At 42.5% G+C, this 25,552-nt stretch overlaps 1 protein-coding gene across 1 annotated transcript; it reads left to right on the plus strand.

The window, feature by feature from the left end:
* The first annotated feature begins 582 nt into the window (after nucleotides 1-582).
* LOC123031620 (V-type proton ATPase subunit S1-like protein) lies at nucleotides 583-24,090 on the plus strand. Its single transcript, XM_044446820.1, has 7 exons — nucleotides 583-677; nucleotides 10,499-10,539; nucleotides 13,616-13,677; nucleotides 15,806-16,038; nucleotides 18,780-18,830; nucleotides 20,244-20,487; nucleotides 23,788-24,090. Exons 1-7 carry the CDS (start codon nucleotides 583-585, stop codon nucleotides 24,088-24,090), a joined length of 1,029 nt encoding a protein of 342 aa, XP_044302755.1.
* Nucleotides 24,091-25,552: the final 1,462 nt, after the last annotated feature.

Consider the following 25,552-nt stretch of genomic DNA (forward strand, 5'->3'; position numbering starts at 1 on the left):
TGCACGTGTATTCAAAATAAAAGTTCACTGTAGGTTTTGGACTAAATACTGTACAGCCAATGTGCTCCACACAAGCCAAGGGAATAATGTCAGGGTTTTGTTTTGCTTGATACAGACACTTGGAGTTGTGTTCACATCCTAAGTCCTAAACACATTAGGAATCTACATTTACAGCATAATCCTAAATACACGTGTGTAGGGTTTTGGTGCACTATATTTGATGTTCCCAAACAATGTAGAAAGGATTGCAACCTTAGTTGAGGGGTGCTGAAATTAAAATGCTCCTGTCGAAAGACACTTCTTGGATCAGCCCTGTTTCCTCATGTATCCAGTTGCATCTGATCCTCCCTTGACATGAACTGTGAATCAGAAAGGGAAGTTGGCTGCATTCAGGAGAGAAGAAGAGCCCAGTCCATCCTTTTATTATGGATTGAGAGTACATGGCAGCTCATGTGGTTTCCAGCGTTGCTTCCTATTGGCTGGCGCTGCTCTCTGTCACATGGCCCCTGGGAACACTCGTTCAGGTTTCTCTGCCACACATGAACAGAAGTGGTGGCTCTGGAGGGACCGACTCATCGCTCAATGGAAAGCAACAGCACCTTTAGGCTTTTACTCCTCTTTTTCTGTGTAGGATTTTCAGCGCCTGTGGATCCAATATTTGGAAGAATGGAGAGGAGGTCAGTGATTTTGTGAATGTGTGTAAACGCCTAGGGTAGCTGAACGAACGGTTTAGATGTGTATGAATGGGGCAGTATAAAAATCCGTTGCATCTTCTCTTTAAAGGGGAGGACGGTTAGTGTTCTTTCTGTTCAAAAATACAGAATTCATAGAGAAACACATCGTGTCAGCATTTAAAATGCACTGGATGCTCCGTATAAGTGAAAAGCTGGATTATGCCTACCAATGGGACTTCTCTTGAGAAATCGTGCTGTAGATTAAATGGGCGCTCTTTCGTATGGTTTTGCATTATAAAGCTTAAAGGCTCTGAAAAAAGGCGAGGCCCTGTTGCATTTCTCTTTGCTTTTATGACTTCACCTTCCTTTAGAAGTGTTAATGGCAGAGATATAGATAAAATAGCGTAGGTGTAAAGCGTATACCCAGGAACACAGCTGATGATGTTAGGGAAAAGAAGAAAGGAAACGTGTTATATGAACGTCTGGTACTGCTACAGTTTTACCAGAAAATAAGCAACCCAACCTGTAAGCATTCTTGTTTTCATGGCTGTCACACAAAAGTGTTTCATTTGCACAATATAAATAGATCTCAGATATTTTAGCAGGTGTTTGAGTTAAGGGAAGTTACCAAGAGAAATCCATTACAGATGAAAAAATAGCTAAACTGAACTCTTGGCATCATGTCTCGCAGCCAGTAATACAGTAAAATGCAGGTCAGGTAAAACGATGAAGCTCAGAGCTGGTGACAAAAGGATGTGCACTTAGAGCAACAGGGGCATGTGGTGATTTGCTTAAGCTTGTATTAAGAGATTTGTGGCTCAGTTAACTGATGAATTAAAGTATACTGTAGCATATTAAGTTGTTTGTTTTGCTGTGATCATGACAGAGATTCTCGGTCAGGTAGCATTTACCATTATTATGCCCTGGTTTGCTTGCATGTGTAGTGATATAACTTAAAGGAACTGAATTCCTCCCCCGCCAACCCCCCCCCCCCAAAAAAAACCCCTTTATGATGTCAGGTTATAAGTTAGTCTTGGAGTTTGGGACCTTACTTTGATGAAACTGGGTCATATGCTTTGTTTAACAGTCCTGAAACATAATTTTGAGCCTCTTTATTATGTTATAAAGTACTCTACCTGTTAATTCCTCAATCAATTGTAGTAGGAAGGAAGGTTTTAACATGTGACTTCATTTAATTTTATTTTAAGATTTGCAGCGTCTTTCAACATAGGTAGTTGACACAAAAATAATACCAGTTTACTCACCTAATCCAGTGCTTTATAAATAAGTTTGCAGATGTTAGTGATCAAGGAATTAGAAAAGCAAGCTAAACTTTGTAAGAGGTATAGTCATAGGCAAATTGATTCCTTGCAAGAGTGTAGCTCCTCAGCTCTTTCCAAAATCAAGTGTCTGTTAAGGTTGGGGTCATATCATAAAGAAAGACACACCTGAACTCGGAGCTTCTGAAAATATTACATTCTCTTTATTGTGTAAAGCAGGGGATGCCTGACAACTTATAAATACATATGGACCCATTTTGCTGTTTGGAATGTAGGGTCTCTTCCATTCTGAATCATAGAATGGTAGAGTTGGGCCAGAGGGCCGTTGGGTCCAATTCCTTGCTCAGTTCAGGAGTTCAAGTTAAGCCATCACTCTCAAATGGCTGAACTCACTGTGGCATAACTAAGAGCAGAATGGAGGCAAGATTTTTTCTCTCTCTCTCCTTTGTCTTATGATAATCCTTGTGGTACATCGTGATTTTGTGCCAACATCACTGGGGATACTGAGATCTGGAAGTACGAACAGGAGGTACTTCATAGACGAGATGCCTCTTCTCAGGAGAGAGTTGGAATTACTGCAACTGTGGAATACATGCTGATCCTGCTTGTTTGGAGCATGAAAGAACTCCCATATGTACAAGGGATGGTGCCATCTATAGATTGTGGTACCAGACAGATTAGTCTGCTGTTGATCTCAGAAATGTTATAATTGCTGGAGGAAGTGGAGGTCATCAGTGTTTGATTATGCTTTTCCTGGGCAGAGTCCACATCATGAGTGTACACAGAAAGACTCCTGTGTCCTCTTTCCATGCATGGAATATTATTTCTCCTGAGGTGAGCAAAAGTCAGAGCAAGGTCAGATCTGTTTACTTGCAACCACTGTCATTTTGTAAGGACATATTTGGTTGCTAGTAATTTTGCATCTCTTTGTGGGCAAGAATTTATTTTTGGGGGAACTGAGAGAAACTCAAAACACTTTCCCTGGATTTTGTAATTTAATGCTGTTGATAAATTATCTGTGTAACCCAAAGACTGTGGAATTCTGTTAAGAAAATAATACTTCCAACTTGGAGGGATACACACTCACACACAGGAGCACAGATTATGTTTAAGATCTACATATATGTGTGTGTGTGAAATTTTAAAAAAATTAAAATTAGAGGGATTAGAAGTTTTTTTAAAGTGCAGATGAACCAGCCAGTTTCTAAACTGGTTAGAATTTAGGAATATTAATTCTACCCTACCCCTCTGCAAATGAGAAGCCATTTTTTCTTCAGTTTAATATCATCTGTAGTACTCTGCTTGTTCCAGATGGAAGTTGTTTTGAGTGTGAAGAAGAATCAGCATGCCTGCCTGTAGAGGCCATATCTGATGTGAACTAGTCCCACTGTGTTGTTGATTGTGTAATATTGCCTGTTCTGATCTTCAGTAGCTTTCAGTGTTTCAGGCTCAAGTTTTGTGCATCCCCTGCAACTTGATGCTCCTTTAACTGGAGATGCCAGAAACTGAGCCGAAAGCCAACTGGCACAGCCTGTGTTGTACCCCTGGCCTGTGGGTGCTCCCAATCTCCTCCTGTGCAGTATTCATTTGAAGCCCCTGGAATCTCATCAAGGGACTGGAGCTGGATCAGGGCCAGAAGCTTTATAATAACACAGATATAGCCCTTCCATTGAACATTGCACTATTGGATTCAGTTTGCACTGTTTTTAAAAAATCCAATTAACATCTTCATTCTTAGTCAAGAAACACAAACTGTTCATATAACCTACCTCCCCTTTTTACAGTGTTGAATCCCTCAGATCCTTGTGTGATTCAGTCACATTATTTTATGCATTCATGATTAGAAAAATGATTTAGCCAAAGCCACACACAGAACAAGCCATGGGACCTCCAAGACATCTACAGTGAATATTTCTCTTTTTCTCCTTCCCTGGAGTCTCCCCCCCCACCCCCACCCCTTCTTCCTATTCATTTCAAGGCAGGAAAATTATCTATGCTAGCTCCAGGTCTGATGTAGCTTACTGGCCAGCTTGGGAGCATGGTCTTTCCCCTGAAAACAAGTCTCCTAATCCCTTCCTCCTATAGGAGGGGAAGGGGATGAAAAGTCGGATTGGTGGTCAGAACTCCTCTTCCAAGAGAGGACATCATTTTCTTCTCTTGGAAGGGCAGATCCAATATATCACCCAGGGACCATAGGGCTACATCGTCACTGAATGGTGTGCCTATGTGGGGATCTCAAGCTGGAGTTCCTCAGTCCTTGGTACTATACTATACTTCCTCTCATGGACCATGACCTGCACAGCCATTTACTGGATGAATGCATGCACGCATTCAAGATGTTTCCTTTTTTCCCTTCCCCTCAAGTTTCAAAAGCAGTTTTGATCCAGTGCTATGACTCCTTGGGACTTCAGTTACTTCCTCTTCTAAGGATCCCTGGTGTGGAAAATATATCAGGATAGAGTCTTGATGGTCCCACCGCTCCACCTGAGGGAGCAGATGTCCAGCTTGCAGGTGTTCATGGCTCAGGTGGCCTCAGTGACAAGGAGTGCCTTCTGCCACCTTTGGCTGGTAGTCTGATAGTGACCCTGTATGGATGGAGGCAGCTTTGTATTAGTGGTCTTTCTTCTCATATCCTCTAGGTTAGATTATTGCAATGCATTGTAAAATGAACTGCATTTAGAAATTGGTTCAGAAACTGCAGGCAGTGCAGAATTTGTTAGCCAGGTAATTGGCTGGGACTAGGTGACTGAACATGTAAGCTCAGTTGTGCTGGTTGCTGGTTTGTTTCTTGGTGAAATTCAAAGTGTTCATTTTAACCAGTGAAGCCTGACATAGTTGGAGAGCCAAACTGCTCCCATATCTGCTGGGTCCATGATATCAGCTTAGAGGCCCTTCTCTGCGTGCCCCCTCTGAGAAAGGCTCAGTGGGTGTCAGTTTGGGTACAAGCCTTTTCAGTGACAGCCCTGTGTGCAGGAGGCATTCCCCTAAGGAAGCTCAACCTGCACTGACACTTCCTTCTATTCTGTACAGGTAAAAAGGACTTACTTCTCCAAAAAAGAACTTTGGAGTTATGGCTCAAGTGCTATGGGCTGTTTTGTGGCATTCATTCAGTCGGGAGGTGAGGAATGTTTGTGTATTTGTAGAAGAATATTTTTATTGTATCATTTTTAGCATATGTTTTATGGTATTTATTTTTATTTGTATGATGATTATGTGTATGATTGATCTCTGTTATGTTTATCATGGATTTCCATATTGTGTGGGTAAGTGTTGGAGACTGCTTTTTGCAACAGGAAGTAACATCACATAAACAAACAAACAAATAAGTAATAGCCATGCTTTAAAAGGCTAGCAAGCAAGTACAGTATATTTTAAGATAGCCGAGATCTCCCTTCCATCAGCCACAATAGAGACTCACATAGCTCCCAAGTCTTACAAGTTCATTGAATTAGGTCCTCCTTATACTTGATGGGGTCTATGAATGGAATAGCACCCATACATTGACTGGGATCCATATCAAATCCATTCATGTACCATGGCCTCAAGCGCTCTTCTGCATAAAGAACGAGTAGAAGACGTGAAATTGATGCATAAGGCGAATCAATATGCTTTGAGTTTTCCTAATTTGTAAGGCCACTCAGTTCCTCCCAGAAACTTGAAGCATGTTCAGCTATAACTCAGCTGTCTGATGGAATGAAATGTGTGGTTTCTTTATAGTTAAAAGCGTATATCCTTTTCAATAGCATTAGTACAGTTTCTGCCCCGTACATACATACAGAATCCACACTGATCAGAATTGCACACTGGAGTAGCATTCTGGAGGACGCTTATCTCCACACAGTACTCACCAGACATATATCCATAGAGACAAGAGCTGTATTTGCATGTTTCTGTCAACGAGTGAGGACTTTAAGCGGGTAGCAAGTCCATGGCGACTTCTGCTCATAACCAACTAAGCATGAGCGGACCTGTCTTTTAGACCTCGCTGATTCAACAAGGCAAGGTCTGAACAAAGGCGGAGGCATGGCTCCAGCCCTGTGCACACTTTAATCTCTCACCAGTTCAGGCAAATGTTTGAATGGGGCTTGATGGGATACGGATGTTGGACAGTATAGTACTGGGCAATTGCATTGTGTGTGTTGAATGACCTTTTGAATACCTTTTGCATTCAAAGTCATGGTGCTTTGTGTTAGGGCCATACTGTGGTGCTGCATGTATTTGCATGCAACTTTTCCTCTACTGACTGCCTAAAGTGAGGCATAGCTGTTGGTAGTTGCAAAAGCTCTCCCTGGATGTGTGGTGACAGTTACATAACCCCTTCTCTGCTAGCTGTTTCTTTTAAACATTTTGATCTACAGGTGTTGTTCTTTTCCCTACAGTAAAAACTATAAGGAACTAGGAACTTTTTACATTGAAGGGGAAAAACAGTTTGGGAGGGCATTTTTGAAAGGAAGCACAGCTGTCAGGAAAATGTTGAGCACTCCCAGTGTTTGTTTTCATGGGAGAAGAAAAACTCTATTTGGAAAGTTTCACAGAATGGCACCTAACATGTAACTAGGCCCTTAGCTATACATGGTTATGGAATACATCCATAGTGCTTGGAATATCCCAGGTCAAGCAAATGGTTGACTGATTTGATCTTTATTTGTGGTAATGCCTGAGCAAAAGCAAGATCTTGATACTCCAAAATACTTTGCATTAGAGCAGAGAACAATACCTTGTTGCTGGGAAGAATCATCCCCCCCCCCCCCCGCCACTGCACCGGCTATTGTGAGTGTTGCAGCCAAGCTCAGAGAGAACGGGAAATGTGACTTGCAGCGGCAGATATCAGTATTCCGACTGATCAAAAGAGTACTGGTGCTGCATCCCTGCAGGTCCTGGTTGCACTGTCCCACTGGTTGGGAGTCTGTCAGTACTGAACACACACAGCAATTACAGGCAGAGGAGAAATCTATGAGAAGTCTACCACCTGCTTCCCTAGAAAAGCAGCAAGGTATCTGTCAGTCTGTGGTATCTCACAGAGGCTTGTTGATTACTTGTGCCACTAGGTTTCTAATGGAGCTATGAATATTTCATTGGGATGTACATTTAGCACTTTGTGGGCATTCTCCTGCTGAATGGAGAATCTTGTTACCTTGGTGTGAAACATGGTTTCATTTTCTGGGGTTTTTCTGGGAGGCATACTGAAACAGCAATTCGTAGCAGCTGCTCAGGGGTGCAATGTATGACTGACTGGGCATATAAACAAAGACATCCATAATCTAGCTGTGAACTGAATGTTTCACACTAATTAGGTTCCCTCTGAGATGTGGCAGAAACGTCTGCACAGTTCACAATGTCACAGGAGGGCCTTTGACATCAACTCTCTGCTGGAGGTGCGGTTGTCCATGTGTCAGTCCTAACTGGATTATATGGTGTGAGCCGTCCAGAGATGAAAGTGATTGGCTGGGCTAGAAATATCCTAGATAGATAAATAAATAAATAAATAAATACCAACTTAGCAAATTAGGACTAGACAGAAAAACTATTAGGTGGATCCAAAATTGGCTGCTAAATCAGACACAAAGAGTGCTCATCAATGGCGCATTGTCAAACTGGCGAGAGGTAACCAGTGTGGTGCCACAGGGTTCAGTCCTAGGCCCAGTGCTCTTCACCATCTTGATCAATTATTTAGATGAGGAAATACAAGGAACAATACTCAGACTTGCAGACAATACAAAACTGGCTGGAAGAGCGAACATGCTAGAAGAAAGAATGACGACCCAGGGCAACCTTGATAGACTTGAATGCTGGGCTGAAAGCAACAGAATGAGATTCAGTAGGGACAAAGGTCAAGTCCTGCACCTAGGAAAAAGAATCTAGATGCAAGGGTGACTCAACAGAACTAAGAAGGAAAGAGACCTTGGAGTTATTTTGGACAACACGCTAAATATGAGCCAACAATGCTATGCAGCTGCAAAAAGGGCAAATGCTATTTTTGGCTGCATTAATAGTATTACTTCCAAATTATGAATAGTAGTACTTCCTCTATACTCTTGACTAGTCAGACCTCATCTGGAATATTGCATCCAGTTAAGAAAGATGCCAAAAAAATTGGAAAGGGTCCAGAAGAGGGCAACAAAAATGATCCAAGGTTTGGAAACATTATCCTATGAGGTTAGACTGAGAGAACTGGGCATGTTCAGCCTTGAGAAAAGGAGGCTGAGGGAGAACATGATATTATTCGATAAGTACCAGAAAGGCTGTCACAAAGAGGAAGGTCAAGATCTCTTCTTGCTGATACCAGAGATCAGGACACAGAATAATCAGTTCAACCCAGATTCAGGCTGGACATCAGGAAAAGCTTCCTCAATGTCAGCAATATGACAGTGGAACCAGCTGGTTGTGGGATGTCCCACACTAGAGACATTCAAAAAGAAACTGGACAGCCATTTGAGTGGGATGGTGTAAATTGGGTTGGATCCAGTGGCTTTCATGGCCCCTTCCAGCTCTACTATTCTTTGATTCCATGATCTGTCCGCCTTAGAGACTGGACAGATGCAAACAATCATATCAGATCTTGCCTTTGGTACTAGTTTGTGGGTTTTCTGTTGTCCTGTGGTGGGAACCTTTCTACACAAGGGTGTAAATTGTTGCATCTGCTTTCAGTTTTGTCACAGAACTTAAGATCAGAACTCTTCAGAAAGAGCATTTCTTTTCCTGCTTTTCTGCTACATAATCTCTAGGTGGAGCTACACTATGGTACTATTGGGCCAATACATCTATAGGAATAGCGCTCAGAAAAAATACCCCCTTTTGTACATTCTGAGAAAACCTAAGAAAACTCTCTGAAAAAACACAGGCAACATCAAGGAGCTTAATGTTGTCTAAAGAACCCATAAGTAACTGTGAGCAAGGATCCTTGAATGCACAATAAATGCCTTGGGTAGATAAGCTGTGAGGACAGGAACTTACTAAAAATGCATACATTTGAAAAAATGTTGTAAAATGCTTATTTAAAGAATAGTATACAAAATATGCACACATTTGTGTGCCAGCTGAAAAAAAATGCAGTCTGATGCAGAATTGGGATGGAATGAATTTAGCATTGGGAAAATGAGAAACTGAGCAAAGCTGAGCTGGGCCTCCCCATTGCTCCTACTTTCCACTTTGTGGTCCATGCCTGAAGAGTGATGCAGCAAAGAGTATTTCAAGTAAGCCTTAGCTGACAAGGCCATGCTGAGATCACCATCCTTCACGCTTAGAAGTCTACTAGGTCTGAACTCTCCATGAACCTTGGTTTATGAAAATGTAGTGTCACGTTACCTGCATCAATCTTTTACCAGGAGGATCAAGGCTGGAAAGGTTTTCACTTGAGATTGTCTTTCCTGAGCCAACTTGCGGGGGCTTGCTGTGCAGAAGCCAGGTGGTGGGAAATTTAAGGGAACAATCTAATGCAAGTGTAGTCAGAAAAAGGCATACAGCTCCCAGTGTGTGCACCCTGCGAGGTATATAAGTCCTTTTTGTGGCTAAACTTGTATAGGATTTTGCTTTAAGTGCTACAAGCTGTTTCACAAATCTTTAGATTATCTATCTGTGTAACCTGAAAAAAATAAAACCTGAATAAATCTTTAGATTATGTATCTAGAGAAATAAAACCTGAATAAAAAAGAGTCTTGTGCTGGATTGTTCAAGGAGTCCCGCTGGGACATCAAACCAATGCATATGTTTTCTCTCCTCTACATCATAAGTTTGGTGAAATCCTCTCCTTAGCAGATGTACCAAGTTTTGATGAAAGGCATTTTGAAACAAGCCAACATTTCAAGCAAAGGCACAGATCCCCCAAACACAAGCTAGCCTGCAGCCACTTCCTTTCTTCCTTGGCCTAGGAGAGGGATGGAGAATGTGTTGCCATCCAGATGTAGTTGGGCTGCATTTCCCATCCGCTCTGATTTGTGTGAATGGATTGCTCCTTTCCTTTACTATTTTCTCCCTCTGTCCTTTGCAAGTGTGCACAAACCAGCTGATAGGAGGCTTCCTCTGGTCACTTTCCTTGTACTTTGCCTGCTCCACTTTGGTGACCCCTTTGACAGCTGAAACATACAAGGAAATTGATCAGGCAAGATTGTGTGGATTGGACCATCATAAGAGCACACTTGCGAAAGAGCAGCAACAAGACCAACCAGAAAAAACAAGAACAATAAAAGAAGTGTGCCCCCCACCCATTGCGCATTTTTGAGGCACCAGTGCCCACCAAACTCCAGGGAATGAAAAGGGATGGGAATTAGAGCAGGGAGGGGTCTGGACCAGGAGACAAGAAAGGTGCAGCTTTAAAGTCACCTGGGATGTAGGCTGGAGGACTGAAGGGAACAAGGGGAAGAACAATCCATAGCAAATCGACTGTTGGACATACTGTGAGCTCTTTTGTGAAACTTGCTCAGAGGGGTGACTTAACATTATGTACAAACTCCCACCCACCCATTGTGTTAGTCCTGCTTAAATGAAGTGGGTAAGCTTAAGGAAACCCAAGCTCAAATACTGTTTTGTGTGTCTGCTTCGTTGCAGTTTCTTTACATTTACTGACCAAGAGTTGCTCCAAAGAAACGGTAAGGTTTTAAAAATGAAAGTTAAGCTATTTTGAAAGCTCTGTGGATTTATATAAGACATGTTATAAAATTTCTGTTTAAAATTATGGGCACTTCTATATGCACAAGCTTCTGGCCGCTGATGGAGAATATTACATGGCTTTGCAGTATTGCTGTGTTTCTCGCACAAAGTGCTTTGTTTCCATGAAAAAGGCTTTGCTTATCCTTCATCTGTATATCCAGTACTAATATCAAAAGCTCTGGGTGTAGATATGAGTTGTTACATGTTCATACTGCAATGTTCTTCTCTGGAAAATGGAATCAGCAAAATAAAGGAAAGCAAAGAAAGGGCATTCTTTTTTAGCTACTTTCTCCCCCACATACAAGTTCTTTATTCAGTGTTTGTACACAGCCCCTCCCTGAAGCATTTAAGTGGCAACCCTTTATTTAAAATGCTTTAACTAAACAGACCCGTGTTTATATTTATTTAAATCATTTTAACTCACTTTTCAGTTTAACTCACTCCCAGAACAACTGATACAATATCAGTAACAAACAATATTGTACAAATCTTCTAAATTTACTGTCTTTTAAATGTTAAATCTACATTTAACAATGTAAAAGACATGACACAAAAGGAAAAAAGGATGAGGAGGGAAGAAGCAAACATGAATACCCTGCCAGCAATACTTTAAGTTATATAGGCAAGGGAAGGGGTTATTACTCTCAGAATGGAGCCTGTTCAGGGAGGAGGAACTTGATGGAGCTGGTCTTTCAGTGGCCTGATAGAATCATTCAGCTTGACATTTCCTCTGCTGCAGCCTGTTCCAGATGTCAATTGAAAGTAGAATTGAGGGATTAAAATCACCACATCCCTGAAATCTATGACTACTGGGCATATTAATCAATAAAGGATTCAACAAATCTCTCTGCAAAACACAGAGATAGACAGATGGCTACAACATCACAAGCAAACTCAGTTACCTATCTGTTCCTCTTCAGCAGCCAGACAGTAAGTTTCATTGAATTCAATGGGGCTTACCTCTGAGTAGACAAGCAGATTGTTCTGCAAGGGTTGCTTCTTGCAAGTTATGAGACAGACTGCTGACATGTGGGGAAGAAGGAATGGCGTGAAGAGCAGGGCTTTATTTTCAGCCCCTTGTCTAGCAATGGTAACCTCAACACAGAATGAAATCCCCTGTGTGCAGTCAGCTCACTGGAAGACCGGGGGTTTTCTCTCCCAGTCAGTGGCTGCAGCACCCTTTGTTTTGTCTCCCAGTGGGACGCTTGAAAGAAGAGGCTGAGAGGCAAAGAAAGTGCAATGCAATGTCCTTAGAGGAACTGTGGAGCATGTTGCCTGCCGTGCAATCAGTCTGTTTCTGAGGCCACCAAATATTGGTGATGATGCTTAAAGCACTCACCAGTTTGGGGTCAGGAGTGTCTGAAGGAATGTCTCCTGTTTGGATCAACAGGACACGTTTGGGGACCCTTCTCCAGGTGACTCTGCCAAGGAAAGCTAGGGAAGAGGGACTTCTCAGTTACTGTGGCCCATTTCTGGAATGCCCTCCCTAAAGAGGTTTGCTTGGCATTTGCATGATCTTTTCAGGACCAGACCAAGGCTTTCTATTTCTCAAAGGCATTTTAGTGATCTCGTTCTAGTTCTTTTATGGATATTTGAGCTACCTCTGTGTTTGGTATTGTATTACATTCTTTTAAATAATGTATTGCATTTATATGTTCAGTTCTATGGTATCTTTGTCGTTTAACTATTTGCAATCTGGCCACAGAACATGGACTGTTGGACAAATTAAAAATATAGTAAATAGACAATATAAAGCAAACTATAAATGAACAAACTTGCTTGCCAGGCCAGAGCATAGAAGAATCTCCTGCATCTTTAAACACTTTGATCATCCCTATTCTAAGGGCAGATAAGAGTAAATATTCATTAATGTACCTCCCCATTCTTGAAATAACTGAGCCTGAGACAGCAAGAGAATAAAGGAGAAGGCAGAAGTCAAATGGGATTCCCCTCATCTCTTCAGTACTCTTCATCTCATGCCTTTTCCCCACTTCCGGCTCCTCCATACAAAACACAGTCAGATTGCTGGAATAGCAAATTCTGTTGTCCAAAATCCAAGCAACCTTTTCTTCTTACATACTGGAGAGCAAGTACAGCACTCGTGCACTTGAGCTTGTGGGGTGCTTGAGCATCTTTAGCACTTTCCCTCTATTTTGGTCTTGATCCAGATTCCCTTCCCTCCCCTTACACTTTATCTTGCCAAACAGTTCTCTAATCAAGCAGAGGGAGCTAGCACAGGTAATAGTAGGGAGATGATACACCTACCAGACCACTAACATCTAGCTCAGAAGACTTTCTTGAAGAGCCATCCCCCAAAGAGGTAAGGCGAATGGAAAATAGAAGAGGGGCCTTTTTGGTGATTGCACCCAAACTCTGAAATAGGCTTCTCCCAGAGAAGTACGCTTGGCACCCTCATTATTATTGTTCTGGCACCAAGTAAAGACATTCGTATTTTCCAGATATTTTAAAGTTTGAATAATATTGAATTTATTTTATATTTTAGGACTTTTTATGATGGTTTTATTATTACTGTATTTGAGTAATTTTAAATTTATGATCTATACAATTGTACCATATGTATTTTATTTGCTTTTATGATTGATTTCTTTTCTTATACGTACACCACCCATAGAGCCCTATAGGGTGATGGGAGTGGTTTATAAATCTAATAAATGAATAAAGAAAAATGATGCAGACCAAAGCATCTGGAAGGTCACCAGTTGCACTTCAGGCAGCTGTGAGAGGTGATGGGGATCCAGATTGGGATTGCAATGGGGGAGAGGGTTCAAGGTGGCCAGACCCCACACTTGGATCCAAGAACTCTGATTTTTTCTGAGTCAAAGGGAAGAAGACATCACTGCTAAGTAACATGTGCTTTGACTCTGAAACTCTGTTGTTAGAATTAATTTTAATGGGAATGTAGAGAGGTGTTCTTTGGAGCTAATAAATAAAGCTGCATATGCTCACTGATAGGTGCAGATAACAGAATTGCTTGATGTACTTCTTCTTCTGTAGGCCGCGGATATGATGGCAGCGTGAAGCCAAAACTTAATTTACAACAAGTAACAATTACACAGGTATGGAGGTACCAGGAAACTGTATCGTAAGTTCTTTTATAATGTACATAACAATCCTTTCCCTTCTGAATTCTATAGAGTAGCTATGATATTTGTCAGATTATTTGAAGTATACAATGTTGTTTTAGCATTGGAAAGCAATATTATTGCCTCCTCATGAATATTTTTTCATACTCAGCGAAGCCTATACAATCATGGTTCTAGGCTTCTGTTTGAACTTGGTCGATACTTGGCAAGGTCTCTCTGATCTGACCATTGCTCTAGTAAAAAACCCACTGTATGCCAAGGCAATACTAGGTGATCAAGAATAAAAGAATGTTAGTTACAAGTTTTGCATTTTTTTTTCATTGTCTACCTACAAAGTGATTGTTTCTCCTCCTCTGTTCACTCTCTCCAAGTCCTTTTGTGCAACTATTTTTCTGTCAAATATCTCCAGCAATGTATTTGGATTATTTCACTCTGTCTGCACAGAAGTGTAATTGATTAAGGCACCTGCTTTAAGGAATCCCTGCAAATTGGCTTCCTTTATCTTCCATGTTTTTGAACTTCTAATATGGAGATTCTTATTATGACAGGAAACCATAGCAATGTTTTGAATGAGCCAAGAGAAATTCTTGTGGTATGCGTTATAGAGACAAATGTAGGTTTCTGTAGCACAAATTATTTGCCTGTATTAGTTGATCTGGAATCGGAGTGTCATCCAGAGGAGATGCAGTAGGGATCTTTCCTGCTGGTTATTGTTATCATGTGTCAGTTCTGTCTTGCTGTATCTTCATTAGAGGAAGCAGTGACTTTTATATTTCCAGAAGGGCAACCAGGAAGTTTTTTTTTTTTTTTAGCATTTCCTATGAAATTGCTTTACACATAATAACGACACTTATCTGATTTTATCAAAGCATGATCCTGTGAAAGAGTTTAAACTGAGTAAAGTGACTTGTCAAGGACTATCCAGTGAGCCATTATGGCTTAGCAAGGACTGAACTTAAACTTAACCAAACACTGATAGGATTGGTTCACACTCCATCATGAGCCTCCATGAGAATAAGTCTCAATGTGTTGTTTGCTTTCTAACTTGTGTTACTCCCATCAGATGACCAGCAGCTCTGCTACTTTCTGATCTTGTTTTCTCTTTAGTTCTTCAACCTGCTCTCGACCCCAATGCCACAGGCCTTTGAGCCTATACTGACACTCCTTTAATGAGTGGAAACGAACTTATGAGCAGAGTTTATTTGGTTTTTTTCCTTCTTCAGGAAGATTTGTACAAATCTAACTATTTTTTAACAATTCAAAGGAGACTTTCACAAATTCTCTAAAGCACTGTGCATAAATATAGCAGTTACTGTGAACTTGTGCAAAGTTTCCTGAATATATTAAACATGCACAAAAATCCTACAAGGTTTAAAAAAGAGTTAAATGTGTGCAGATCTTCCCTGGAGGTGAAGAAAGGAAGGCATTGCTCTCCAGAGGGGTGGCCAAGTGGAGAACTAAATTATTTCAAGACATAATATAGAGGGAACATTGCTAGTGAGATCATGAGGAGCGACTGGGTTTTCGGTTGCTTTTCCCAGGCAACTCTGTAGCCCTTTCTGATAAGCCATGCCTCACTCTGGGCTGTTTCAGTGATGGAGGTAACTTATCAAACAGCCCAACAGCCTGTCCTCACTGAGCTCACATGGAACACCCACCACAGCTCAAACCCTGAAAATGAAGTGTACCCCCCACCCCAGGATATTCATCCACAGCAACTCAGCAACTTCTCCTTACACCAGGTTGGCACAGGAAACTCTGTCAGGTTCAAACAGCATAACAAGTCATTCTGAAGCAAACAAGGTTGACACACCACTGTGGGTTGTTGGGGCAACCCTCCCCAGCAGATAATAGTTTCTGCTGTATTTTTAATCTGTTGGGGATCTAACAAAGCCTTGGACTGGAGGTGGGAATGGGGCGTGTAAATATTAACTTTACAGAATGCTCCGCAATTATTTACGTTGAGCAGCCTTGTGCTAAAGCAACTGGGAATGAGTTTGTTTTATAGACTGAGACATACATGGTATGCTACCATTGTTGCTCATTGTTTTATGTGACATGCCAGAATGGTAATTCTAATCTTTTACTTGGTTACACACAGATTGTGAATTACAACATAAGCAGCAAAGAGAGCACAGAGAGAGAGCCTATCATCCACGGTCACTACAGCCCTCTTAATGTCACAGTCAATGGAAGTCCTTGTATTCTTTTCTGGGCCAGAAGAATCATGATTAAGTTCCAGAATCGCACTCAGCTGGACCTAACAGACAAGACATTTGGTGTTCATGCAACTGTGGATGTTGCTGACTCAAACTGCAGTGAAGAAAATGCAATGTAAGATTAGGTGCTATTCTGGGGAGTGGCTAAGGCTTGGTTAAAGGAAAAACGAATGTAAATAGATCTGTATTGTCTTGTCCTGGTGATGAGGATGCCTCTGACACAGCTTGGCTGAGGTAGTTTGATGGCTTCAAATATTCACACAATTTCTCAGGCAATTCATTTCCAAAATAAATACAGGAGAGACGGAGTGTTACAGATGCAAGAAGGAAGTAATCCAGCAAATGAGGTTTGGGAGCTTGGTCTTGGCCTACAACTCGCACCATTTCTTACCATTGGTTGAGTTGGCTGGAGCTGTACTGCAGCCCATCTGGCGGCCACCGGCTGCAGTTCTAATGCATTTCAACTGCTGGTCTAGTAAGGATATTGATAAAAACCCTTCCTTTGCCATCAGTGCCTGGAGGTTCATGGAGTCCACCAGTGGAAAGCAAGCATCCAGCAGTCCCAGGAGTGTTGCACCAATGGAGGGCTGCCTCACTCCATCCAGTGGGTGTGCGAGGCACATTTGTGGCACCCCAGTGAGAAATCTATTCTAGAACATGGCCTGCCACCCATTGCCTTCACACTGGAATCAGGTTTAAGGCCTGTGTGGTGGGGACCAGAATTGCCCAGTGGCTTCCAGGGAGGGGTGCGGAACTACAGTCAGTCATAGACTGAGGGGATGGCGCAGTTCCTCTGCCAGAGAGTGGCTGGTTACAGACTGCTGAAGAGGAGGACAAAAGAAGGCACAAGTTTGCAGAAAAATGGCATATGCAAATGTTTTATGTATAGAGGCATATTTAGAAATAATTACTATAATTTACATCTCTTTGTAGAGGAAAAGACAACATATTCTTCATTATTGGATTATCTGCCTCAATGTAAGGACATGCAGCCCTGATTCAGATGGAAACCATGTGCTCTGGAATGGAGGGTTTAAGTCTCCCCAGCTTTAGTTCCAAAATTCCACTCCTGTGTGGAATTAAAAGAAGAAAAAGGAGGAGTTAAAAGAAGAAAAAATCTATATTGATTCCAGTGAAAACGTTTTTCTTTTTTTAACTACCCATGACCCCATGGGGAGTAGAATTTAGGTATGTAAGAAAAGAAAAGCTCGCATCTCGCTCCCCAGAGTGCTGTGGTTCCCATCAAATTGGGGCTGTGCACTGTGGTACTGAAACATAGAAATAGAGCGAGTCAGAAGGACCCCAGGCCCATCTAGTCTGATCCCTGGCTCCACTCATGTAATTCTCATCAGGTGATTGTCCAGTCTTTGAGATTACAGGGGTAAATCATTCAAGCTCTGCTATGGGTGACTTGCCCAAACAGGTGACCAGGTGACCTGAGTAGTTGTGCAAATAACACCTGTTCAGGTTTTGGTGTTGATGGGCCCCATTGTTCTCCTTCCTTCCTTCCTTTCTTCTTTAAGTAGTGTTTGGACTGGACAGCCCTTCAAACAGAGAACCACCATCATTAAAGTAGGCCACCTGGCTATTCTAGCCTTATTTGGGATTTTGTTGAGTAGCAACTGAGTGAAGCTGTTTGTGTTTGAATTGGGAGGGGGAAGCAGCCGATCCCAGCTGCCTCCATCCTTCACAAACCCCTTGCTTACTTCTGCTGTGTGGGTACTGCTGAGTGACTCAGCTGACCAGGATGCCGGTTACACCATTATGGTTTGTTCCACACGTCCTGATAAAAGCTGCTCTGGGTCCACCTTCTTCCCACTGCTGCTTTGTGGCTGCAGGCTTGATGGTGTGAATTTAGAAGCGCTAAGCAGGGATGTCATGGATAGGACATTTGGGAGGGCTTTCATTTGTAACTCAGATGTCTTGATGGCATGTAAAACTCATACCATGCATAGGGTTAAGAACAGAAAAGGCTGTGGTTTCTTCTGTTTGAGCTGTGGTCCTCTGAGCTCAGTACAGCCAACTCTTATTGGAAGCATCTTCCTTGAAATATCAGAAGAGCCATGCTGGATCAGACCAAAGATCCATCTAGGCCAGTACTCTGCACACATGGTGGCAAGCCAGCTGCCCACATGGTTCCCCCAAGCAGGCTGAGTGTAGGACCTGCACCTGCCCCAGTTCCTCAGCAACTGGTGTATGCAGGATGCCACATTGCAGCACATAGCCAGCAATGCTGGTAGCCACTGATAGCCTCCTCCCTCACAAATCTGTCCAATTTTCTTTCTAAAGCCATCCAGATTGGTGGCCCTCACCACTTCCTGTGGCAGCAAATCCCATAGTTTAACTATACACTGTGTGAAGAAGCACTTCCTTTTATCTGTCCTAAATCTCCCACCAGTCGGCTTCCTGGGATGAGCCTGGGCTTGAGTGTTCCACAAGAGGGAGAAAAATGCCTTTACACTTGCATTATTTTAAACACTCCTACGTATCATGTCTCTCCTTATTTGCCTGTTTCTATGCTGAACAGTTCCAGTTGTTGTAGCCACACACCATAGTGGAGCTGCTCGAGATGCCCGATCATTTGTGTTGCCCTTCTCCATAGTTCTCCTCGCAAAGCACCCCATGGGAAATTCAGGATCAAACCAAAATCTTGCCCAACAGGGGGAAACTTAAACTTGTGCAAAGCCCATGAAGAAATTTTTGAATTTTTCCAAAAAGTAGAAGGGTTCAAATACTACATTATGCAACAGTATTCATAGTTCCATGAATATAATTTTAGTCATATTTCCTGTTGCTGCTGCAGCTGACTTTATATTTCTTGTTTTAATATGGTATTGTCCTTTTTTTTTGGTCTAGGCTTTCACTTAATTTTGGTGACATTGACAATTTGAAGGGATTTGTTATCAGGTATGTTTTCAAACAGTAATTCCTAGTCTTTGTTTGCTGGATCAGCTAATGTATTTATATTAAACCCTGCCTAGAGTAGTCGTCTATACCCAAGGTAACTACGTTCCATAGAGACCTGTTAGATAGCCTTATAAATCAAGAAGCTGGCATAGCTGCCATAAAAAACACCACTCTTTAAATGTCTGGAACATTAATCATTTCAGTAGTATAATTAACCATGTTCCCATCCCTTCTCCTCTCCCACTGAAATGAATGGGCCTTTAAATAATTGCCTTTGATTGCCTGATATTGATGGCTTCATGCTTATATGTTATTTATTTCTTACATTTATATCCTGCCCTTTTTCCTCCTGCAAGGACCTTAGGGACCTTATATGCTCCTTGTCTTCGTCTCCATTTTTTCCTCACAACAGCTTTGTGAGGTAAGTTAGTCTGAAAGTCTGTGACTGGCTCAAAGTCACTCACTGAACTTCATGGCTGAATGAGGACTTGAACCCTGATCTCCAAAGTCCCAGTCCAACTCTCCAACCACTAGGCAACTCTGGCTCTCACTTGAACTTTATGAAAATTTAAGAAGATGTTAGTGTCCGTTTATCTACCACATTACCGTATGGCAGGAGTGCTGAACATCTTGCAGCATAAACGCCAAATTCAGTTTTGGAGATGCTCTTGGGGATTGCGTTCCAGTGGCGTGTGGGGATGAAGGCAAAGCAGGGTGAGGCAAAGGGGGCAGGGCCCACAGACCAGAGAATACCAGCACCACCAGGAACTAAGCCTCTGGAGAAGCATGTCAGCCTTGCAGAACGGGGCAGAGAATGCACAAAAACTGAGAAACACCAGACGATTGGCACTCTGGGAATAGCAGAGAGGCCAAGCCAGCAGGAGAATGCCAGCATGCTAGGGTGGGAGGTGGGCAGATTTCACCTGTGGGCCTGAGGTGCTGCAGGCCTGCTGTTTGGATTGGATTTCTAGGTGATGAGCAACCTCATAGCTGTCACATCTCATGGTCTGAATCCTTAAACATACTGCTTGACACTGCATTGTGTATTGTCACAACTCCGTGGGTTAGACTGAGAGGTAGTGACTGAATCAGGGTCACTCACTGAGCTCCAGGGCTGAACTGGGGACCCAATGTTAGGTACTCCTGCTTTACATCTGACGTTGCCTGCCAAATATGCTGGTGTCATGTACACCAGCTCCTGAAGTGTGTGCAAAAGCATCAGGCCATTTGCTGTGCTGGCTAAGCGTGATGGATGTTGCAGTCCAACAGAACTAGAGAGCATCAGATGGCAGAGGCTGTCTCGTGCAGTGATGATTGGGTTTGCTAAGTGTCCTTAGTAAAAAGGAATGGAACAGTATGGTGAAAGCTATTGCAGATGTTATTCTTTTTTCTCTTTCTGGTTTTCCACCCTAGATTTATACTGACAAACAGTTATTACAAACTGTCCATTCAAAACTGGTTTACCTTACATAGAATTCAGCTCATCTACAACCATTCCGTGCAAGCAACATTCAACGCAACTCGAATTCACGCACCAGCGATCTACTCCTATCACTGTGAACATGTTAGCAACTTGCAGAGGTACGATGCACTCCTGACGCCCAGCTCCGCAAATGATGCAGCCAAGCTCTGGGAAGTCACTTTTATTGATTTTCAGGTAATATCTAGAAAAGACAGATCAAGTAAATGTAGCAGAATACCTAGGCAGACCCTCTAATTGCATTGGCAGAAAGGTTAGGACACAAACCTGTGCATGGCTAACTGGGGCATGCTGGGAGTTGTAAGACTTTCTCCTGTCTAAGCTTAGAAACAGAGAAACAGAGTGAGTCAGAAGGGGTCTCCTGGGCCATCTAGTCTGACCCCCGGCTCCAGCTGGCTCCGCTCACGGCATGCCCACCATGTGCATGTCCAGCCTATCCTTGAACACCCTCACTGATGGGGCCTCAACGACCTCCCGTGGAAGCCTTGAGGGAATTGCAGCCTTAATGACCCAGTTAAAACAAATTGCTGGGAATTACAGTAAATTAAGGTGTACGAATGGAACAGAAAAGAAGCTAGACAGTCTCACTCTTCTTGTTGTAGGATAGGTAATTCAATTCTAGGAATGCTTATGCAGAAGTACTTCATTCCCTCCTTAGCCAATCCCACTGCTACAAACAAATGCAGGGAAGGGGAATCTGGTTCCATTGCTATTGCCACATACAGAGTATCTGATCCCACTCATGGGTTGCTGCTGCTGCAACATTTATATTTCAGGGCCTAAGGAACTCCCTGACACAATAACTCAAGCATTTGCCTTTTCCATTGGCACCAGTTCTTTTTAACACCCTCTTTGAAGGATGTTGATTTAGAAGCGATTCTCATTGTGCTCAGTAGAGTTCCCTTTTCAAACATCTTCATATAATATATTCTGCATATTTAAATACTAGCTAGTTAACTTTAAAAGAAAAAGAAGAAATGATCCAGAGAACGCTTAAGTCAGAGTCAGAGTTAAACTGACTTTCAGCATAATTCTAAGCATTTTTACTCAGAAGCAATTGCTACTGACTTTAATGAGACTTCATAGAATCATAGAAGAGTTGGGTGAAGGCCATCGAGTCCAACCTCCTGCTGTTGCAGGACACCACATTACACCATCCCACTCAGATGGCTGTCCAGTTTCTCTTAATCAATGTACCTACAATTGGAGCCTTAGTCTCACACAACCAGGCATTATGGTACCTATGCATTTCCAACTGAAAATGACAGCATTCTATCTAGTTTCTCTCCCCCTTGGTGTGGGGTCTAGGCTGGTACATCACCATTAATGGCTACTACAGTGACCTGGCCAGCACAGTCAAAGGAAGCCACCATGGCTTAAAGAAACCAGAGCGGCTTGTTATGAGCCTTTGGCTGTGATTTCTATAATCACCATCCAGCCATTGGTTACCATGTTGTCTAAACCTGAGTAGCATGGTTATACAATGCTCGAAAATCCTATGGGCTATCGCAGGGTTATAAGAGGGTTGTTTAACCTTCCTCAAGCCATGCCACCTGGGTTCATATGATCCAACAAGTTGCTGCTGGGCAGGGATGATGCAGATTGCACCTGGCATGCACTGCATCTCATGGCAAGTCACTGTGGCTTAAACAAACCATGGTGGCTTGTTGTAGATTGCTTCAGCAAGCCAGGGTGGCTTTTTGTGATCTTACAAATTAGTTCAATGGGTGTGGTCTTGGGCAGGGAGGTGTGTGCCATGGTGGCATCTTAAATCACATTTCTTTAACTATAAAAGAGGAGGGGAGCCTGGTACACAATGCTGTTTCTGGTGGTGACAAATGTTTACTTAGCAAAGCCTCTCATCTGACCCTTTCAGCCTTTGGAGAGGTGTTCCCCGTGTGCTCTGTCCTCTCCCATTCAGTGATGAGATCACTCTCGGGTCAGTTGCTGAGGTGAGCACATAATGCCTGCTACTGACTCTTATCTTCTTATGGGGATAAGGGGAGAAGGAAAAGGCAAGGTTAATTGTTCGTTCCAACGCATATAGCTGAGCCAAGTAGGATCCACCCTTCTGGATGATGTAGAGAAAACAATTCTCATTTGCTTGAAGGTGCTCTTAGAAGCTGTTTCTGTACCATGTAGTGCTCCAAAATTCTGTCCCAAAGCTTTTATTCAGCTGTACTGGGGCTGATTGAGCCTAGAGAGTTATCCTCTGCTTCTGATCTCAGAATACCAGGGGAGTCTCCTTTCTGGAAGGGGCCAGGTGTCAGCTTCTCCATCTGGGGAGCATTCACCCCAGCTGGTTCATTATTGGGTGTTCCCATGGGGGCGGAGAGAGGGAGAGAGAGAGATTGTTGGACTATAGCTCCTATCACCCTACCCATTGGCTGTGCTGGCTGTGGGTGATGGGAGATACAGCCTGTTACAACTGCAGAACACCAGATTAGGAAGGGGTGGACAAGGGTGTTTGTTTCTGTATTTCAGCACCATCCCTTCTCAGCTTTCTCTCTGCATTTGATGGCAGAGCCGATCTTACAGCCCATTGCCATAGTGACACAGGATTGCTGCCACTGTGCTCCTCAGATAAGAACAGAATCATCCCCACCTGTTTTATGTTCTCCTCCATGCTTCCTTGTCCTCAGAATGCGATCTCCATTTGTAGTTTAAAAAAATCAAGTCAGTTTTTTCTCTCAGGAAATCTAGCTGTCTTTATGTCCATATCTGATTTCTGGCAGATATGGTTCAGCTACTGACCAGGGATGGCAAAACAATAACTGATGACAAAGAAAAGACAGAAGGCAATTCCTACTTTGGCTCAGTCCTTTCCCAAAATGGTCTATGACCTTCCTGGCACAGGTGAAATACAGGAGGATGGGGTTGGATTGCAGTTTGGAATGGATAGGCAAATGGTCAAGGATTTAACAATTCAAATTTTATTAATTAATATATTACATTTATATCCCGCCTGTTTTCTTCCAAGGAACTCAGAGCAGCTCACACAATTCTCTTCTTCTTATCCTCACAACAACAACCCTGTGAAGTTGGTTGGGCTGAAAGATGGTGACTGGCCCAAAGTCACCCAGTTGGCTCCATGGCTGACTGGGGACTAGGACCGGGATCGCCTGGGTCCCAGTCCCACCACTGTACCACACTGGCTTCCTGGATTGCACCACCTCGTCAGTGGTGGCACCCCATTTGTGCAATGCCCTCCCCACAGAGGCTCACCTGACATTTTCTGCTTTATGGTCTTCAGGTGCTCAGGCAGTGTAAAACTTTTTACATCTTTTAATCTGATTTTAAATATGCACTGTTTTTATAATGGTTTCATTGTTGTACTTTATTTTTTAATGTATTGTACATTGCGCAGAGAACTTGGGTTATTGGTTGTTTAAAACATATAGTAAATGCATACATGTATACATACCTTTAGCTAGGAGTGGGAGGCTATTTTAATTCACAGTTTTCTTCTCTTAACAGATACAAGGATTTAACATTGAGGACGGACAGTTTGCTTACGCAAAAGATTGTGCTTCGCTCTTCCCACCAGCAATTCTGATGGGCCTGGTCATGTCCCTGATTTTGCTTCTTGTTCTGGCCTACGCTCTCCACATGCTGATACACTTGAAATCCCTCGACAGGCATTATGAATGCAAAGCGTCTCCTATTTATTTCCCTCAGCTGAAAGATATTGATGCAGCAGATGAAAAGGAACCCCTGAGAAATAATGGGATTGAAACCTATGAACTTAGAAGCCAACAATACTCCAAAATCTATATTTAGCCATTGTCTCTGTTTTCCATGGTTAGGCAACGAACTGTTCCTAAGGAACATTTGCATCCTATGGGCTTCATGTTAGAGTTTTTGAGCATATCAGCTTTGATTTAAATAATAAAGGGTTCTAGTCCTCATAACTGCGGAGAGATATGTGGAAATGTTTCAGCAGCATGTAACAGTTTTTCAGAAACTGGAAAGCAAATCAAAAGAATGCCAGGTATATGTTGGATTTGCAGTATCTAAGTAAAGAACATGATTTTAGGGGTGAATGTTTCATGGTCAGGAATGTTGTGGGCCAATAAAACTGAGCTTGGAGGCAACCTAGTTGCCCCAGACTCTCTTCCCACTTCCATAACTTGTTAGCAAGCCTTCCCTCAAAACGAAAATATAATGTCACAACCAAAGATGCATAACAAAAGTGAAATTTGGGTCAGGGTTCTTCTAATGTTGGCCATTGAAGGCTGGGATTTTTTTCTGTTTGTTTGCCATGACCCTGGAATAACTAAATCATGGTTGACATTGAGATTAACTTGTCTGAGCTGCTTACAGAGACAGATAAACAGATTTTCTGCCACTGGGCAAAATGAACCAGTGGCACTTGATGCTAGCACTCCAGGGAGCGTCTCTTTTCTGCAATCTTGTGTGACACAGAATAAGGCTGATTGTTGATCACTTGAAAAATGGCCTAAGACTATCCCAATCCTTGCATCCGTTTGCATTGCAGTACGCAATATATGTGCCAGTCAGCAGCTGGTGTACTTCCTTCTGAAGATGTGATGGAAATTGTGTCTGATGCCTCTTGTTTGGCCAGTCTGCATGATAAAAAGAGCCATCATGACTTAAACAAGCCTAACTAGTGGCATGTTTAATCTCTAGCGTATGCCAGGCTCCATTTTCCACCAGGGTGCAACTTGCTGTCTTGTCCAAGTCTGATGCAATGGCTTGTTTTAGGAGAAAAGAACCCTCAAAGGACCCTATAACAGCTTAGGGATTTTCTGAGAGTTGTTTCCCCATCAAACAAGTTATGCTTCCTGGGTTTGGACAACACAACAAGCTGCGTTGGGTGGGTAATTAGGCTAAAGGTGCCTGGCATTAGTTGGCACACCCCAGGGATTTAAACAAGCCACCACTGGTTTATTTTGGTTGTGTGAACCAGGTGCATTGATTGTGCAGATTTGCTCTGATTCTCTTCTAATGCTTTTCTGGGGTGCCTGCTGCATTGAGTAAATTTCTCACTTCTGTTGTATCTCGGTGAATTTATAAGCACTTTCTTTTTTGATGTTCCATTCTAATATTTAGCTAAATGTTTTTTACAACATGACTTCTCTGATAAATGATCAAAGAATATCTGAGTGTTGGCATTAATTTCAAAATGTCTCATTGAGAACAAGGTAAAAGAAAGCAAAAGATCTCAGTGGGAAGAAAGAAATTAGTGTAGCGAAGATTGTTTCTGATACTGCCAAAGTAA

This window comes from Varanus komodoensis, unplaced genomic scaffold, assembly GCF_004798865.1.
Source record: "Varanus komodoensis strain SLA01 unplaced genomic scaffold, ASM479886v1 scaffold5, whole genome shotgun sequence".
In the NCBI taxonomy this organism is placed as follows: domain Eukaryota; kingdom Metazoa; phylum Chordata; class Lepidosauria; order Squamata; family Varanidae; genus Varanus; species Varanus komodoensis.